The following is a 20,811-nucleotide window of genomic DNA, read 5'->3' as shown; positions in this document are numbered from 1 at the left end:
GGACAGAGAGCTACAGAAATGGAGGCAGAAGAAGACAGCAATAGAGACAGAAACCATCCAATATGTTTTGCTTTATTTATTTATTTATTTGAGATGGAGTCTCACTGCCACCCAGGCTGTAGTGCAGTGGTGCGATCTTGGCTCACTGCAACTGCCACCTCCTGGGTTCAAGCAATTCCCCTGCTTCTGCCTCCCAAGTAGCTGAAATCACTGGCATGCGCCACCACATCCGGCAAATTCTTTTTTTTTTTTTTTTTAGTAGAGATGGGTTTTGTATTTTTAGTAGAGATGGGGTTTCACCATGTTGTTCAGGCTGGTCCCAAGCTCCTGGCCTTAGGTGATCCACCCACCTTGGCCTCCCATAGTGCTGGGATTACAGGCATGAGCCACCATGCCTGGCCCCATTTCGCTGTTTTAAAATAGCAAATTGACTACATATAGAAAATATACTCTGCTTTTGCCATACAGCAAGTTGGCAGGTCAGGCAAATGCTGAATTTTATCCTATGTACAAGGTGCCTATTTGAAGTTACTCTATGGAATGACAGTTACTGGAAATGGATTTAGAGTTGAGTGACATTACTGGCACATCAAAATTGAATAATTTTAGTAAAATATTTCAAAACCTTCTGCAATATTATGCCATTTAACAAAGATGTAATGTTAAATATAACCAGGAATAATTAAGTAGTTCCTACTAGCAACACAAATTGATAGAAGCTACATAAACATGGCAAAGCCCTCACTCCAATGTCACCAGCCAGAAATGGCAGGGCTGTAGTGGTCATGATAATTAAAAAGTGTAGGACATTGCTTCAAATGTTTATCTTAAATAACTAAATTGGGCTAATATTTCACAGGTGTTTTCCTTTGGCTATTTAAGGAAACAAATATAAATTTTGTAACTTCTCTTGAAAGGAAATTCTGGTTTCTGAGGTTTAAAAACATCATCAGAGCAGTGAAGTCAATTGGTGTCACACCTACCATTACAAGGAGGCAGTTGACAGGATCTGACCGACTCCGGCTTTTCACCATCACAATGGTCCCCAGCCCTGCAGAGGACCTGCCTCACCTCCGATCCTTCACCGCAGGTCACAGAACACTGCAGAGACAAACACTGTGGTTACAGACGTTTATTCCACCAAGACCATGCAGATAACACACACAGATCTGGAGTTCTTTCTCTACTAAGTGATGCAGCACAGTCATTTAGAAGACAGATACTACTGAGTTTATATTCTGACTCCATTATTTACCGGCCTGGGCACATTGCTTATGAGACTCATCTTCTTTATCTGGTGGAAAGCTGGGATAATAATACCTGCCTTCTAAGATTGTTTTAGGACTAAATGAAGGCAAAGGAAACAGTGTATATATAGCAAAATGCCTAGTAAGCATTCCATATGAAAAGCCATGATTAGTAACAATGTTAAAATCTTCTGTAGTTTCTAAAAACAGTGTTGATGATGTCTGTTCTCCCACCCAATCATGGTACTGAGAGTCCCCACTCCTTCTTCTTCCTTTTTTGGAGACAGAGTCTCATTCTGTTGCCCAGGCTGGAGTGCAGTGTCATGATCTCTGCTCACTGCACCCTCTTTCTCCCGGGTTCAAGCAATTCCCCAGCCTCAGCCTCCTAAGTAGCTAGGACTACAGGTACCCACCATCATGCCCAGCTAGTTTTTTGTATTTTAGTAGAGACGGGGTTTCACCATGTTGGCTAGGAATGATCACAATCTCCTGATCTCACGATCCACCTGCCTTGGCCTCCCTAAGTGCTGTGATTACAGGCGTGTGCCACCACACTCAGCCTCCTCCTTCTTTCTTAGTGATGACAAAATACTCTATGCTCTTAATTCATTTCTTGAATGAAAATTTACTACTCTAAAACTAAGCTCAGAAACTTCCATGCAGTGGCCCTAGGAAGTTTCTGTGGAGGATAGACTTCTACTAAGACTGATATGAGTTATCATTATGGTCCTATGTGGGTGACCTGCACTTGTGCTGTGGTTTGAATGTCCCCTCCAAAACTCATGTTGAAATTTAACTGCTATTGTAACAATGTTGAGTGGGACCGTTAAGAGGTGGGACCTTTCAGAGGTGATGTCTGGGCATGGGTTAATGCTATTATCTTGGGAATGGGTTGGTTATTGCAGGAATGGGCTCCTGGTAGAAGGATCTTCTGTGTTTCTCTTGCATGCCTCCTTGTCATGTAATACCTTCCACTACAGGAGCCCCCTCTCCAAGTGCCAGTGCCATATTCTTGGACTTCGCAGCCTCCAGAACCATAAGCCAAATAAACCTTTGTTCTTTATAAATGACCCAACCTCTGGTATTCTGTTAAAGCAGCTTGTCTCTTCCTTTCTGGGCCTATTCTCCAATTCCTCATTAGTTCTCTGCTTTTTGATGCCCTTTCCTCTAATAAACTCTTCTCCTATAACCCCAAAATTTCTTATTTTGATTCTTTAGAAATATCTAACACAGGTGGTAATAGCTGACAATGCAACATTGAGTCCGCCAATTAACAAACATCATCTGGACAGGTATGCTAGGCACTAGCCGAGTACTGAGGAAAGAAGGCATACTATTTTTGAGAAATATACTAGTGGCAAATGTAGATTCATAGATTCAAAGATCTGAGTTATAATAATCTGTCATGAACAGCATGGTAAAGTTAAGTTTTACTGCCTTTCAGATGTAGAGGAGGAACTTCCAGGAAAGGTACCACCTGCAAGGTGGTCATTTGGACTACAGTGATGAGCTTTGGTCAAGAAGGAGAGATTATTAGATAGGAGGAGGGGGAGTCTGAGCCAACTGAAAGGTAGGAAGCTCAAACAAGCATGGTCTGGAACAGTGAAAAGTTTACTCGAACTGAGACAGAGTTAGAATGAAGAAAGAATAAGAGGAGTTAGTGCAGTGCCAAGTGGGGCTGGGCCCTGCCTTCTGTATCAGAGGTTTGGAATTTATCCTGAAGGAATAGAGAAGTCAACAAAAACATTAGACAAAAGAACAGTCATCGTTCAGACTTCTCTATGTTACAAAACACATAAACATGGTTTGCCCCCTACCAATTAAACATAAGTGCACAAACTATTTTAAAGCATTAATTTTTCCAAACACCTGCAGTAAATTACAAAATATGCAGTAGTTTCTCACTTCACATGAAGCCTAACTGATGTTTAAGCCAAACTAAAATATCTACACATGCTTACACACACATGCACAGAATTCACACACCTACCTCACTCCAGGGTCCTGTTTTCCACTGGGCTGGGCAGGGCACTCTGTTACAGGGCCGGCGGCTCTCAGGACGGTCACCCATGCAGTACTTGCTGTGCACAGAGCGGTTGGTGCCATCGTGGAGTGGCTGAAGGCAGCGCACGGTGCGAAGCTGATAGCCAGAACTTCCACAGGTTTTGGTGCAGTGTTCCCATTCTTCTGTTACCCAGCTGTGGGTGTGGGGGGTTCATATTGAAATTATCACTGGGATGTTTAGTGTACACATGCCCGCATGGCAAAGCCTAGACTTTTCTGCTCTCTGAATAACCTGCAAGCTAGTGGGGCACACTGCAGTTCAGGAAGTGGTTTCAGAAAGATAGATATCATGGATAACTTTTTAACAATAGTAGCCTGAAACTTGTATTTGTAATGCTCTACTATCTTTTTCTGCCTCTCAGTGACTCTGAAACCTTCTCCTTTCCTAAAGGAGGATCTACAGAGGATTTCTGAAACTCATCTTAAAGTTGTCCTGTTAGATTCAGGCATGAAGGCAGTTTTCAAGGATACCAACAACTATAGAAATAAAACAGTCATATCAGTTAAAATATTTAAACATGAGTGAACTCTATAGAGTTCATAAAACTTGCCTTCTTCCAACTCAGAAGACATAAGGTTTATCCTCTGTAGAATGTGACAAGAGGTAAGGGTGGTATGGATCAGAGCCGGGTAAAACCTGTTCACATGAATGCAACTGATAGAAATATTTCCAGAGGCATTTTCCAAAATATTTACCAGGGTACATTCCCAAATTGTAGTGTCAATGTCAGTGTCCCAAGCACTCCCCAAATCAGCCGTGGATACAACATTACACATGGTTCTCCATTACATACGGTTACCAAGCCCCAAAGGGTTGCCATCATCTACTCCATCTGGTTATGCATTCTGTCTGTATATAATTCAGGCTAAAATTAACTTTGCCTTTTCCAAAGTTACTTTCCCTCTGCAATTTTTTTCTTTCCATATATGTGAGGCACCAAAATATAACCATGCTAAAACCTTGGCAGTCTTTGGTATTCACAGTTTAAGGCTGCTTTAGCTTATCAAACTGGCAGTAAAATGTATCATGGCAACAGGACTGAGGAATTTTGTTCAATTTTGGAGACCTCAGTGATGATTCCTTTTTGAAGACAAATATTATACTTCACAGATATAGGTACTTCTGATTACCTTCATTCCCTCCTAAGATCCCAGAATGAAAGTAAATGACAAAAATATTAGAAATCTAGAAAGGCAAAGAAATTTGAGAGGAATTCACTACAACATAATTTTGGAACCTAGAAAACAGATGGTCATATGGCAGTAAACTCAGCAGACCTAAGAAGAATGAAGTCCAACTCAGCAGTACAAGGTGATGAGCAAACAGACTTGCACTGCAGAACTTTAGAAATATTTAGGGATTCGAGGCCTCAGATACAATGTGAGCTGTGAAAACAAGGGTGAAGCCAGGACTGAAGGCAGAACTAATAAAAGCCTGTTTGGAAGCAGTTAGACCTCCTGATTCTTATCCATACAGGGCGATTCACCCTCCTCCACCTCAGAAGAAGACATGAGTTTATCCTCTGTAGAAAGTGAACCAGACTTAACTGGATATAATAGACATGATCAAGAGAGAAGGAGACCATGGTGAAAACAAGATTATGTAAAAATCCATCCGTGAGATGGTGAGACCGCTTTAGACACCTATACACACAACATTTCCAGAGGCCGGGCGCGGTGGCTCAACCCTGTAATCGCAGCTACTCAGGAGGCTGAGGCAGCAGAATTGCCTGAACCCATGAGGCAGAGGTTGCGGTGAGCTAAGATCGCGCCATTGCACTCCAGCCTGGATAACAAGAGCAAAACTCCGTCTCAAAAAAAAAAAAAAAATTTCCAGGACAGCATTTAAACTGGCTTACACTCCCTTGGCAAGAAATGGATTCTGCTCTATGGAATCTATTTTATAAGAAAAGGCCTAAATATACAATTAATTGAGAGCCTCAAAATGGCTGAGTTGGATCACTCTATATAGTTCAGCCCACCAGCTATAACTGTAGAGCAAACTTCTAATCAGCCTTCTAAACACTGCATTTTTATACATGTATGAACATCCCAGGATCACTACACAGAAATCCTCCAACATAAGTGATAGAGGTGGGGTGGGTGTAGAGAAATGGAAGAAAAGAACTCAAAATAAATAATTTAGAAACGGGAAATGAATCTTTTATATTATAAAAGAGATAAAGACTATATTGCATCTGTGAACTAAAAATCAAATGCCTTGATAAAGAAATACTTGAATATTAAAAATATGATAGCAGAAATGAAGGATTCAGCAAATGCAGCAGTGAACAATAGGAGAGAAAAGCCAAGCTACAAATGTCCCAGAAAGAAAAAACACTGAAAAAATAGGGCAATTAAAAACAATACAAGAAAATCTTCCAGAGATAAAAGTTATCCATTTTATATTTTTAAAAGTTTGTGTCATTTACCACAACACAGATGAACCTGGAGGATGTTATGCTAAGTGAAATGAATCAGACGCAGAAGGACAAATACCATGTGACCTTCACTGATAAAACAGTGGAACTCACAGAAGTAAAGAGTAGAATCGTTGTGATTAGGGGCTTGGGTGAGGATGAAGGGGTAATGGAGAGATGTTGGTCAAAGGGTACAAAGTTTCAGTTAGAAGAAATATGTTTTTGAGTTCTACTAAACAGCATAGTGTCTACGGTTAATCATTTTTACATGGATATTTCAAAATTGCTAGGAGAGCAGATTTTTAAATGAGCTCACCACAAAAATAATGATAAGCATGTGATAGGTTAATTAGCTGGATTTAATCATTCCGCAATGTATGCATATATTAAAACATTACATCGTACCCCATAAAAACATTTCGTATTTTTCAGTTAAAAAGCTCTACAAATACACAGCACAATGATGTGTAAAAATGGGCACCAAGTCCATTTCAGAACACTAGAAATCAAATGAAGGTCCTACAAACTTTGAAAGACAGACCAAAACATGTCACACACAGAGAAAGCACTGAGAATCAGAACGGCAACTGACTTTTCAACAGCAACACTTGAGTGCAGAAAATAATAGAACAATATTTTTGAGTCTAAAGGATGATACATTATAGTTTAGAATAACAGGAAATCCCACAGAAGAGAAAGGTAGTGGGAATTCCTAGGAGGATGATGAAAGGAAGCCCTAGGTAAAAAGTCCAGGCTGGAGCTGGAACACAGTGAACTCTCTGTTCTCTAAGACTCTTCTGTGTCTATGGAGATTAAAGTGACAGGATACTTGGATGTTTAGTATCTAGAGGGGGCTGATACTGAGAGAGTTTAGGAATGAATTGGGGAAAAGTAGTAGAACATCAAATACATATAATCAAGATATTCATTTATTCTGGAAGAAACAATTTCATGAGAAGGAAATCATAAGAATCAGAGAATGCTATGTGACTCAGGTATTAAAGAGATACCTGTTAATATAAACCCTGCATATTGCAATCAGTAAATGGTATGTTAGGTCAGTATTAGAAGCAGCAGGGAAGGAAAAAGTGTGGCCTGTGGTTTTGCATTTATGGAGGGATCATAAAATAATACAATTTTTAGATTTCACAGCGAAAATTCAATGTATAATGTCTAACCTTACCTCCCCAAAAGTCAAGGAATAGAAGCAAAAACATTTTACATAGAGAGGAGGAAGAAAGTAATTACCAAATATCAAAATAAATATAACGGTTGAAAGTGGTTTTTTGAGGAACAAGAAAGTGACGAAAGGCCGAGAACTACAGCTTTACGTAATTCCTGTGAAGTGACTTGACTATTTAAACCATGTGTATATAGAGCTTTGACTGAAAATGAAATAAAAACTAAAAAGAGCTAAAGTCAGTTAAGTTCTGATTTTGACTTCTATATACGATAGTTAAAATAAATGCTTACAGTGGATGTGTACATTCCTGAATATTGCACATTCTTCTAATAGGTTTTGGCTTTTTGTTGGCCTCACAGAAGCTGCGATGGACCATTTTATTATCACTTTTCCTACGGCATCCATATTTAGTGTACTGGAAACCTGGAAAAGGAAATAAATTTCTTTGGATTTAATCACTTATTCATGCTGTTACTTGATTATTCACTCACTTATTCATACATTCATTCATTCAGTAAATATGTATTGAGTGCGTACAATTAGCCAGGCACTTCAGTAGGTGCTGAAGGTCCCAAAGAACATTAAATAAACAAAAATTTTTGCCTTTTCAGAACATATATTTGATAAATAGTCCAACTGCAAACTTGTTAAAGAACTAGGCTCTAAATATACACAGTCTAGCGTGAGAGACATATGAAAACCACTGTGACAATATCTAGGGACATAGGCTTTTAGAGAACTATGTAAACAACTTACAGTAGAGGGCAGCAAAAGAACACAGAGGGAAGAGATCTGTAACTTGGAGGAGGGGAGGGGAAAGCTTGGAGGATCAGCAGTTTGCTTCAGCAGAATACTGCAGTTCAAACAGTATGGGGTAAAAGAAATGAAGCAGAATTATTCTCTAAGCAAAGGAAATAACATATGGAAAACTGTGGCTTCTTCAGATGGCTGAAGTATCATGTGTGAAGCGGGCAGGAGACAGGGAAGGATTAGATTTTTTTTTTTTTTTTTTTTTTTTTTTTTTTTTTTTTTGAGGCGGAGTCTCGTTCTTGTTACCCAGGCTGGAGTGCAATGGTGCGATCTCGGCTCACCGCAACCTCTGCCTCCTGGGTTCAGGCAATTCTCCTGCCTCAGCCTCCTGAGTAGCTGGGATTACAGGCACGCACCACCGTGCCCAGCTAATTTTTTGTATTTTTAGTAGAGACGGGGTTTCACCATGTTGACCAGGATGGTCTCGATCTCTAGATCTCGTGATCCACCTGCCTTGGCCTCCCAAAGTGCTGGGATTACAGGCGTGAGCCACCGCGCCTGGCCTTAGGATCAGGTCTTGAAAGCCTTCAGTGTCTAACAAGTGTTTGGACATTATTCTTGAAGATTATAGGGAGTTAATGAGGGTCTCTCAAGCATCAACTTTTATATTTGTAATTATGTCTATATATTTGAAAATAATTCATACTAATCCAAAAGTTGTAAGGAAAAAACAATGAATATTTGTATGCCTTGCATCTAGATTGATTTTTTGTGACTATGTCACCACATTTGCTATATTTCTTCATATATGCATAGGTGTGTAAATACATATATAATTTTGCTGAACCATTTGAAAGTTCCAGACATCCTGATCCCTCACTCCTAAATGAATATTTAAGCATTGATTTCAGAAGTACATTCTCATATATAACTATAACATAATTCTTAAAATCAGGACAGTTGACATAGATATAATGCTATTATTATCTAACATACAGACCCATTTAAAAATGTTCAGTTGTTCCTAATGATGTTATTTGTAACAATACTTTTCAAATCAAGGATCATATGTTGCATTTAACTGTTACATCTTTAGCCTCCATCAATCAGAAACAATTACTGCACCTGTTTGTCTTACGGCATTACTATTTTTGAAATGTAAAAACCATTTGTTTTATTAAATGTTCCACAATTGGGACCTGTTTAATTGCGTTTTAATGATAAAATTCAGGTTATTCACTTTTGGCAAGAATGCTACATAAAAAAGTGATGTGTCTTCAGGACAACATTTAGAAGACTGAAGTATTTTAATCTGGGATATAATTTACCATTCATTTATTCATTAATTCAATAAAAATTACCCTGTAAATTAAGGAAAAGAACATCAATGTTAGTTGACCAGCTAAAAGGCTATTGCAATAATCGTCCCTCCTAAAATGGTGACTGAAGTCTGGTGAAGAAGGAATAAATGTGGTAGATCTGAAGAAGGTATATCTGATAAATATTATGACCAAGCAAATGTTGAGAGTACAGCAGAAGGAAGGATCTGAATTAAATAAGCATCTAAAATAATTAACTAAGAATATTGTATGCCTCCCTCAAGAAAACACTTTGGAAATACAGCCTTGAACTTAAAATTATAAAATAAATAATTTATACAAGTATTGCCTAATACAAACGATTTTTTTGTTCTCAATTATCTGCTGTCATTTTTGTAACCGCCTCTTGCCTTCTCTTACCCATGGGGGGAGAAGTGGTAATGGAGCACTTGTTTAGAACTAGAGGAATGGATGATGGGGAAAATTGAGAAACACTGAGTCCAGCTTAATGGACTCTGGAGAGGGAATGGAGGCAGCACAGTGCAGTGAGTGAGAGCATGTGTTCAGAAGCCAGGTTACCAGGGTCTGAATCCTATCGGCTCCGGGAAATTATCTTCTGTGTGCTTCAGTTTTGCCACCACTTAATCAGAGATAACAATAGTACCAATCGCATGGGCCATTATGAGTACTTATGCATTGATATAAAAAGCATTTAGAATAGTAGCTGGTTTCAAATACATGGCATAGTCAGTTACACAGTCATGTAACCAATAGCTCTTTTATTAACTCTGGTAGAAATGCAGAGAGATATGGAAACTAAAAGTAGAGAAGAAGAAAGGTGAGGATCAGAGTACACTGAATTTGGGAGAGTTCTGGAGTTTGTAAGAATAAAGTGATTAAGGATACCAGGACAGTTAATGCAAAACAAAGATCCTGAGAGAAAAGGGCAAGAGGATTTTAAGGTCTATCACTGTTATGAAAGGAATCCTGTTATTTGCTGATTCTGAGATTTTAGTGAAAACGTTTTGTATTGCTGTTTTTGTGGCTGTGTTTGGTGTTTCTCAGACTGTGGCCTTGATTAGAGACAGCCCTAAAGGTAGAAGCAAGATTGACTTTTATATGCATTACATTTTAATATCATAAATGTGTTCAGTTGTTACCTCCACCACAGGGTTTGGAACACTGAGACCAGCTCTTCAAAGCCCACTCAAAAGTATCTAATTCTTCCTGGATGACATTGTTGCTGTTGATTGTAGGTACAGAGTCTTCATGGATGATGTACTTATATGTCAGGCTAGAGCGGGTATCGTTCTCTTGAGGTATAATCTAACATACACATGAAATCAATATGTAAATCACCTGAGGGTTTTAAATTTTGAGTGTAAAATTATAAATATTTCAGAACAGTGCTCATATTAAAACTGAAAACTTTCAAAGGGTTTCAAAAATTACGTTATTTCTATCAACTATAGTGCAAATATGACCTGTTTAAGAAAAATATGAAATAGCTCTAAAACTTTTAACATAAAAGTATTAAAAAATATATACACTGAAAAGAGTTTGAATTATAAAAATAATAACTTTATAAGATTCACTATAGTTTTCCTTAAATTTTACCATTTTTTAAATGCAGTTTAAAATTGTTTTCAAAGAAAATTGTTTTGTTATGATGTTAAAGATAGCAACATTCCCTCCAGAAAATATACATATTATGAAAAAATATAAAGAAAATCATAATTCTACCTAAATGGAGAAAACCAGTCACTTTTACCATTGTGATAGTTCCCCAAGATATTTGCGGGGTGTGTGGGGGGGTGTTTGTGTGTGTGTGTGTGCGTGCGTGTGTGTGTGTGTGTGTGTACAGACATATATACTTTTCTGGCCTTGTTTATTTCATGTAACATGTTATGCACATTTCTCAAGATAGTACATATTCTTTAAAAATATGCTTTTGGAGTGTGGAATGATGGGCATTGGAGACTCAGAGGGGTTGGGAGGAATGGAAGGGGGTTGAATTGAACAATGGGAACTTGCTTGGTGGGTACAATGAGCATTGCCCCCCAGTGATGGATTCACTGAAGGTCCTGACTTCACCACAATGCAATACATCTATGTGGCTAAATTGCACTTGTACAAAAAAAGTTAAAAAAAGAAAACATACTTTTAAATGTCAGCATAGTCTATAATCCTAAAAGTGTTATCTATTATTGTTAATAAGTATGTGGTCACTCTTGAATATTTGTATTGATTAGAAATTTTCCCTGCTTTTGTGGGGATTTCTGGCTTTTCTTAGTAGACTAGAGGTCACTAATATTTCTTACAGTTCTAGTTCGTATGATAGACTGGTGACTGGTCCTCCAGAGCAGTTAGAACAATTGTTACTTTAATAATGAGAGTGTATGAAAGTGGTCATTTGACACTACATATTATATAGTTTTCACCTTCATTAATTGGATGGGGAAAATACGATTTTCATTGTTCATTACTTATATTTTGAATACTGTACATTGCATGACTATCGGTCCTATTTTTTATTGGAACCGTACACATATTTTTCTTTCCTAAATAATCTGTGCACTAAAGATATTAACCCCTTCTTGTCATAAGAGTTGCAAATATTTTCTCAGTTTGTCTTGCCTTTTAATTTTTTTCAGGGCAAAGTGGTCTTTTAAAAAAATTAATTGATTTTCATCTAGCTTTCATAGGATTTTACTAATTATGCAAAGAAAGAAATGCTATTCATTGGTATTCTCAACCTAAACTTTTAGAACTATCTTTTGTTTGAGAAATGAGGTGATAGTAAAACCAGTGGAGGTAGAGGATCTGGTTATCTGGCTTTTATTCTTTCTCTTTTTTTTTGTCTTTGTTTTTAAAACAGCATTAAAAATCAAGCACCATTTGTACAATCCTTACACTCTAGCCAGATATCTAATTCTTTCTGCCCCAGACAATGATCCAGGACTCAGAATGGAAAAGAAATGGCATAATAATAGAGCATTGCTCGTCCACACCTTCCTCTTCTAGCTGCAACACTCCCCCTTCTATCTCCAGCCCACACCACTTGTTGTGGTCAGGTTATAATCGGCAGGCAAGCCTTGAAGCATCTATCATGATGGTTAAGCCTACGGTCTCTAAAGCCAGATACCCATGTTGCTAGAAAAGAATACAATATAATTATATCCGTGTGAAGTAGAGCTTCTGACCTCCAATCACTCATATTTAAAATAATCTAAAACTTTGGTTAACATATAAATGTGGATCATTAATTTTTGACATAATTGAAAAGGCATTTTAATAGACCAAGGGCAGTCTTTTAAATAGTGCCAAAACAACTGGACATTGTGGTAGTTTAAGAAATATGTCTAAGATTAGGTAAAAAAAGGACTGAAAATTCTGTCTTGGTTTCACTGTCCCATGTTCTCTCTCACTTGAGTCACCTGCTCTAGTGGAAGTCAGTGCCATACTGTCAGGATGTATAAGCATCCTATGGAGAGGCTTAGGTGGCAAGGAATCAGGGACTGCTAGCCACCACATGGAAAAGTTGGGGGAAAATCATCTGAGGCCTTTAAGCAACAATGTGACTAAGCTTGGAAACAGAGTAACCCCCAGTCAAGCTTTGAGATGACTATAGCCACAGCTGACAGCAAACTCATGAGATACTCTATGCCAGAAATAGTTAAGTGGTATCCAGATACGTGTTTCACAGAAACTATAAATACTGCTTGTGTTCAGCCACCAAGTTTGAAAGTAATTTGTTTTATAAGAATAGATAACTAATATAGACATCCACATGCAAAAATAAGGCCCTAACACTTTATGCAAAATTAACCCAAAGTGATTAAATACCTAAATGTAAAATGCATAGCTCTAAAACTTATACCAAAAAAAGTAGGCGAAAATGTTTTGATGCTGGATTAGACAAAAACTTCCATAACACCAAAATCTTGATCCACAGAAGAAAATACTAATAAACTGGACTTCAGTAAAGCTAAAATATTTTGCTCTATGAAAGAAACTACTAAAAGAATGAAAAGACAACCTATGGAATGAAAGAAAACATTTGCAAATCATGTATTTCACAGAAGACTTGAATATACAAAGAGCACTCAAAACTCAACAAAAAGAAAATATAACAACTTTAACAATGGGCAAGAGATTCGAACAGGTATTTCAAAAGGGAACTAATTTTCAGAGGGGAAAAAAGACTAAAATTTGAGTGGAGCACTTTGATTTTAGATTACTATAATATTGTATAGGAAATCCAATAAATGAAAATTCTGGATATAATGGAAACTAACAATAAATTTCAAATCAAGTAGATGGCTTCTGCTTTCACTCATGAGGGAGTAATGGAGTTGCCTTCCTGATATTAAAAACTATAAAACTGGACAAAATATGTGCAGAAACTTTTGTTTTTGGACAGTGGATAACATGACAAAGGACACTAATCCTTGTAAGAAGAGAAACAAACCAGGTCTTATTCCTGACAAGGGCCAGGTCTGGACCCTGGCACAGGGAGGGGGGCCCAAGCCCAGCCCAGCCATCTCACTGAGCTGAGGAGATAGATTAGAGTTTGGAACTTTCAGGTCAGGGCACCAAAGAAGAGGGGTCTGCTTAGAGAGATGACCTAGAAGGTCTGTGTATCCCTGGCCAAGACACCAGGTGGTCCACAGTGAGGGCCTGCTGATGGTGGGACAGAGATACCAGAAACCAGGCACGCCTGATTGTCACAGGGGTTCTCGACCAGCTAGAATGAAGAGGACTCACTAAAACTTCAGATATGCAGTTAAGAAAGGCCACACTGTGGGAAGAAGGGCAAAACTGAAATAGACTAGCCTTAAGGAAGAATAAAACTAGGCTTAAAGGATCAGGATGATCTGACAATAACTTAACTGCCCGCCAGAACAAAACCAGACACCTTACAATTTAGCTTCCAAAATGTTGAATGTACAGGAAAAAAAAACTAAGAAGCATGAAAATGTGACCCATAAAAAATAGACAACATGAAGACCCAGACCTTAAAGGGTAACTTAGATGTAATGAGTATTATAAAAATTTCAGTGGAAAAATGAAAATTACAAAAAAAAAATGGAAATTCTAGCAAAGAAAAATACACCACCTGACATGAAAAATTTACTGGATAGGCTCAAGGACAGATTGGAGATCACATAAGAGAAACAGTGAAATTAGAGCTCAGAAGAAATAATCCAATTTAAAAAATTTATTTTAAAAAAGATAGATTATAAAAGGATGAACAGAGCCTGATTTGGAACAATTTCAACTGATTTAAATGAGCCCTAGGAGTAAAGAAGAGAGAGATGGGATGGGGGTGAGGGTTTGGGAAAACAACTAACTAGAAGACATCATGGGAAATTTACCCAAATTTGGTAAAAAAAAACATCAACCTATAAAGCCAAGATTCTCAGTGAATCCCAAGCATAAAATATACAAAGAACACCATAAACTGAGTATATCATAGTCAAACTGCGAAAACAACAAGACAAAACAAAAAGATGAAGAGAAAAATCTTAAAAAGAGGCCAGAGAAAACTGACACATTCCATGCAGTGCAGCATAAATGAGGCTTCTCTTCATATATGATGGATTCTAGAAGACAATTGCTCTAAATGAGTGAAAGAGCACCCTGTATGTGGTGGGCCCTATGTTATTTCTTCACAGCAGGCTGAGCTCAGTAGTCCACTGCTGCCCAACAATCTTGTATACATCCAGTTGTTTTTAATGCTGCTCAAAGGAGAGGAGTTTTAGCCTTTCAGGGACTGCCTGCTTTGCACAGCGCTACGAAACTGCTTCCAACATCTGCTAGATATGAATAAGACCTTGTGGCTATAAGAACCTCACGCTGCTGCCTCCCTTGGGGCCCTCTGACCTCCAGACTCTCTGCTGTGCTGCTAAATGACACATACACCATCTCAGATTCCCCTCTTCCTCAGAAGTTCCCTTCCCCTTTTCTCCTCTGGGTAGTGGCCCTACTTGCAAACCTGCTGAGGCCTCACCCAAATAAAGCGTGTGTGTGCTACTGCCACCTTGTGGCCATATCTTTTCTTTGCTCAGCCCCCAAACCCGTGGAACTTGCTACAACATCATAAAAACACAATGCTGAAAGAAGGGAAAAAAAGAAACAAAAATCTAGCAACCCAAATTCTATATATAGTAAAGATATCCTTCAAAACTGAGAGTGAAGTAAATATATTTTCAGACCAATGAAAGCTGAGATAATTACTTGCCAATACACCCACACCACAAGAAATGCTAAAGGAACATCTTTATACTGAAGGTAAATGATACTAGATGAAATGTTAGATAAACAAAGTAGAATGAAAAGCATCCAAAATGCCAAATATGTGAGTAAATACAAAAACCTACTTTTTTTTTAGTGTTGTCTTTAAAAGATAACTGATTATTGAAGTCAAAAATCAGAATGCTGCATTATTCAGTTTACAACGTATATATAGTAAATTCCATGACAATATTGCACAAAAAGAGGGGGAAGATAAATAGAATTATTTTTAAAAGCAACTTATTTTTCAATGTTCAAAGTACATGTAATGTTCAAGGTAAAAATATTTTCAGATAAATTAATTATAAAATAAGCTGAATCAGGTATATCATGAGCCTGTAATGCCACATACCAAAACAATGACAGGATCATGTAAAGGTCCGTCCGTGTGAAGACTTTCAATGTCATCTTCAATGTTATAATCCCACTCCACACCAAGATCTATGAAGGTCCGCGACTTGGCTTCCTCCCCTTTGCCATTTAAAATATAATGGCCTGTAGCCTGGTTCTTAATAGCTAAAGGAAGGAAAATGAGTAAACAGCATACATTTTATTTTATCAACTGCTGAAAATTCACCTCAAGTCTATCCTTTCTACAAATCAATGACTACGTTTCTTTATTAGTAGCAAGCAATCAAAACGGATGTTAGTTCTGATAGTATTCCTATTGTCTTCATTAGGCATTCAAAACTCTCAAGAAGCATTCCTAACTAGTCAAAAATATGGCAAGACAGTTAAATAGGCAAAAGTAATGTTTGCAAATAGTCCCATTTGAAAACATCGTCAAAGAGGTTAATAGTTTCTAAATCATTTGTCCTATATATTTCCTTAGAAAACTGGGAATATTTTTTAAATGATAGGTACTTTTTCAATAATTAACAGAAACAATATATGCTAGGATAGCATGTAACATAATGGTTTATTTATTGCATATTTTTTTAAAGTTGGTGAACATTTTTATAGTTACCCAACATAGTTGAAGTAATTTTTCAGGCCAACAATTTGGTCTCATGATTGAAAAATTCCAGAGCCATATTACCTACTCATATAGTTAGAAAAAGCTGCTTACTGCTAATGGAATTTTTAATGTCTTATAGATTTATTATATATTATAAAATGAAATAAAATGCTGGTTTAGTGAGTAAAAAATAATGAATGGGATTTTAAATTTGGACTTATTTATCAGCATATGATGTTAAGTTAGAAAGCAAAATTTCAGGTTACTACCATTATTGAAAATGTGTAGAAAAGACGAGTAATTTTAATTAAATGTATTTATTCCTTTTGAGCTTTAAACTAATCTAACTTTTCCAAGGGTAATACTATGAATTCTAGGATGAAAAATAGGGAATTTTAAATGCTAGAGAGAGAGAACAACAGCTGATTGCTAGACTATTATGACATTTAGTAGTGAATATAATTTAAAAGTGTTTTAAAATTCTATGAACACCATAAGCAATTCATTTTTTAAAGTTACAACTGAAATAAAATGATTTGCTACAAATTTTCATGGAGTTAATACATAATGTCTTAGTTTCAGAAATTATCTTAGTGTTCTTATAGCCAAGGAATAGGAAAGCTATGTTTACACTTGTATATACATTTTAAACTTAAACCTCTTTAAAGTGACATTTCCATGTAATCTTCTCATAAAAAAAAAACCTCCCTGTGGAACTATAATCAGCTTTGCAAATGGATCTACATGTGCCAGTCAAAAACCTGACATGTCAGATATTAGAATAATTTAAGATTAGACTAGTAAAATTCACCTGTGGTTGCTTTTCAAAGAATGTAAAATGCAATAAAAATAAGGCAATGTACAGTATTGCATCAATGAAAATATGAGAACTCATTTGTCAACATAAGTATGATGAATTTTTCTGATATTCCTTAAGTTACTGCATTTTATGAACATCTTTCTTTTCTTATCCCCCATTGTAGAGCAAAAACTGTATAACATATAAGCTTGTCAGATGATTTTTTCCCCACATATAATTAGGAACCAACCCCAGTTTCTAAAAAAAAAAAAAAAAAAATTTAAAGCTCTATATATTTTTTTTAATTTCTTGTTTTAAAGTAAGCATAGTTGGGAGAAATGACTAAAAAATACCTACATTATATTCAATTCATTTGTATATATTTTGATTCTTACATATATGTATGCACATATATATACATAGACATATATCTATATTTATGATTTCTTTGACATTTCAATGTTTCAGTGCATAGTAAAGCAGAGCCAGCAGACAGAAACACTTACCAAGAATGTGAGGAGAAGCCTCGTCTTCTTGGATTAACACATGTCTAGCCCCAGGGGGTATAGCAAACATCTTAAGGTACCCTTTGCATGTGTAGCAAATATTGTAGGAAGCCAAGAAGAAAACAAAAGCAACAACCGTGGTTAGTTGAGCACTACATTCTTACTGCTTCTGCATGCAGAAGACGGCATCCATAAATTTAAAGAAGCAGTTTCAGAAATTAACTTCAAAGCATTGGTAGCTTTTGTGGCATCTGAAATGGGATTAGAGGAAAATGTTTTTTTCATTAAAGAGGGAAAAAAGTTAATCCTGTTGCCAACTTATTAGTCACTTATCTTGTGTTGACCTTCAAATGATGTCAACAACAATTCAGGCAAATACTATACCTTCCTGTGTCCCTCGGTGTGGTTCTAGTTTTCTAAACTATCCTTTTGAAGTGGAGTCAATTTTTAGTGAAACTTAAGTGGTGAACTCTTTGGGATATGTTATCTGCCTACATGTTATTTTAAAAGTCTAAGAGGCAAGTATAGATAGCTAAACTTCTAATTATTAAAATATTTTTATACTTAAAAGCCTTCTTTATTCTAAAAGAGTTACAACAGAAAAATCAGTGCTTTCATTTTTCTTGTGATCAGTATTAATTTTAAAGCTTTAGAGAAGTTTTATATGACTATTTTAACCAAATCTACAACATGGATTTTAAACCACTTGATTGGGAAATCTGTGCAAATTGTGTTAGACATTGCTTTTATATGCACTCCAACCTCAAAACCTCCTAAGCCAGATATTTAAAAATCAATATGAGTAATTAGTTGCTTTGGGTTTTAAAATCATCTATCATTCCTATTACTGTAAATGTCATATATCACATACTATGTTGATATATCACATCCTAAAAATTATCTTATAATCATTTAGAATGAATATTGTTAACATAAATCAACAATAGGTCAATTAGAACAAATGTTATACATCTCAGTATCATATAACTAAATGAATATAAGATGACTATTAACCTACACCTTCGATACATTATAAAACATCCAGTACATAGTCTATGGAGATTATTGACAGAAATCCAGTTATCCACAATTATTGATGCAATCAGAAGTGTTTTTGTCATTTGTATATGTACAATAATATATATCTATGACTTGATTTACCTTTTTCGCAATATTTATTAGTGTCCTGACTAAATAAAGTGGTCCTTTTGGGATCAGGGTATTCAGCACTTTATCCGGAGGTAAAGTCTAACACATGAAACGTACCATGTTTGCCTGAGTATACAGTGGCTAGAAGGAACATGCTTAAGATGCCAAGTACAGCAAAACAGCTTGATGCCATTTATGGATGCCCATCTTTCTGCAGTTTGCTACAACTTACCCAGTACATTTTTAGCTTCTCTTGTTTCAGCTAGAGAAATATTACGAGCTCCTTTGGGTAAAGTGAAAGCGCCTCTTGTCTTCCCTTAAATAGAATATCTTTAATTAGTGAAGGGTTCATGTTTATCAAAGTCTTGCTGTTTCATTGACTATCCCATAAGCCATATATTTTATTAGGCAAGATATAAAATATGTTCTGTAATTTTATGTGTCAAAGTCACAATGCATTTGTAATAGATAATACCAATAAACTGTTAATAGTCAATGAAAGTAAGACTGAGCATGAAAGTAAGACTAAATAGATGATTTGAAGTTGAATACTTGCAGATTTCATTTTCCAGCAACTTGAATTCTTTTTGGCACCTCTTGCTTAAATGTTTTCCTGTTGGAAAAGGTTAATTAGTCTATTAAATCACTATGATGACAATATTAGTGCAAAGATATGGATGTTAGATTATCTTTGAATGGTTTGAATTGATATGACAGATGAAAATTTTCTAATGTTCTTTTGGCCTTGATTTGCAAGTTTAGCATAATGTTTGAGCTATCTGAAATACAGTACCAATACCTTAAACTATACATATATAGAATGAATGAACATGGCAAAACCTTTTCTTTACAAAAATTCACTGTGGAAATAAAACAAAATTAATTATTTTACATCCAAAAGAAAATAAAAAAATAACTACAGTAAAGAAAGCACAGTATATTATTTCACAGCAAGATGGAGAAAATTACATTTGATTCCACTAAAACATAATACACATACATAATTATATTTCCGGTTGCTTTAATAAAATAATGCAATCAGTCAGAAATAGCAATATTTGCTTTAACAATTTTCAAAGTACAAAATATGGTAATTTATCACACAGGAATAGCAAAGACATGTGCAAAAAGAAAACCATTAGAATATAGTCTCATAGCTCTGCCTTCTTAAATATATCAAAGAGCAAAGCTGATTAGCTTGAGTGAGGTAGCTGGGGTATAATGGGAGTAAAAAAAAAGAATTTTATCATTCGGATGAAGGCCAACTTTTTTATAAAAGGAAAAATTATCACCATAATATGCTTAATGTAAACCACATTTCTTTTTGTTTTACTTTCATGATTTTATACAATACCAACAGCTCTTTGGAAGATATGAAAATGTTAAGCAAACACCACCTCAAGTGTATCTTTAAGTGCTGAATTCCCAGAAACATTTGCCCAATAAATCCTTATTGAATAACTGCACTACCTGAACCCAAGAAATTGTTCAGTAACAAATGTTTGCATAAAAACCTTTTATGAAAATTCCAATGAATATTACTAAACTATGGATAATTTTGCCTATATTTGTTGCATGAAGACAGCTTTTGGTTCCACCTTTGAACCTTCAGTGTATGTCTAAGTCCACGTTATTGACTACGTAACAAGCATAAACATTTACAGAGAAGAGCAATTACATCTCGGGTTATTTTTTGGTCGTACCTCAATTTTGTTTAAAGTAAGTTTTTTAAAATGAGAAATATAGATCCTAGATTCCTAGATTTATAAACAGAATAGAATTGTTCACTTTTAAATAAAATAAGTAAAACTAATGTAACATTTTAAAGGTTGTATCTAAAGTTTTATAATTTTTAAACTCCTGGTCAATAATTTACAGGCAACAGGAATTCAAAATAAACATCAGTTCTAATAATTCAATCTGCATTTTATTTAAAATGTAAAAGAACACAAAACAGATTTTAGCTAGCTAGTATAACTGATATTGATTATTTTTTTTCTAAATTCAATATTATTTTTTAATCATTGATGCTAGGGAGTATGAATTCAATCAAAGTGTTTTGTTTAAGTTCCTAAAAAGGTAATCTGAACAACAATAAATGAGCAGCTAAATTTTGGTT

At 35.9% G+C, this 20,811-nt stretch overlaps 1 protein-coding gene across 10 annotated transcripts in view; it reads right to left on the bottom strand.

Annotated features, from left to right (window-relative positions):
- ADAMTS3 (ADAM metallopeptidase with thrombospondin type 1 motif 3) overlaps positions 1-20,811 on the bottom strand; it is a 292,251-nt gene that overhangs the window by 12,130 nt on the left and 259,310 nt on the right. For all 10 annotated transcript variants that reach the window (XM_035293568.3, XM_035293574.3, XM_035293570.3 and 7 more), the window contains 6 exons: positions 17,544-17,624; positions 15,633-15,796; positions 10,144-10,309; positions 7,205-7,337; positions 3,238-3,445; positions 984-1,101 (listed from right to left, as the gene is read on the bottom strand). In XM_035293568.3, coding sequence (XP_035149459.1) covers positions 984-1,101; positions 3,238-3,445; positions 7,205-7,337; positions 10,144-10,309; positions 15,633-15,796; positions 17,544-17,624 — 870 coding nt within the window. The remainder of the gene's footprint in view (positions 1-983; positions 1,102-3,237; positions 3,446-7,204; positions 7,338-10,143; positions 10,310-15,632; positions 15,797-17,543; positions 17,625-20,811) is intronic.

This window comes from Callithrix jacchus, chromosome 3 (assembly GCF_049354715.1).
Source record: "Callithrix jacchus isolate 240 chromosome 3, calJac240_pri, whole genome shotgun sequence".
Lineage (NCBI taxonomy): Eukaryota > Metazoa > Chordata > Mammalia > Primates > Cebidae > Callithrix > Callithrix jacchus.
The sequence above is the reverse complement of the archived record's forward strand: the minus strand, read 5'-3'. Positions and strand labels throughout refer to the sequence as shown.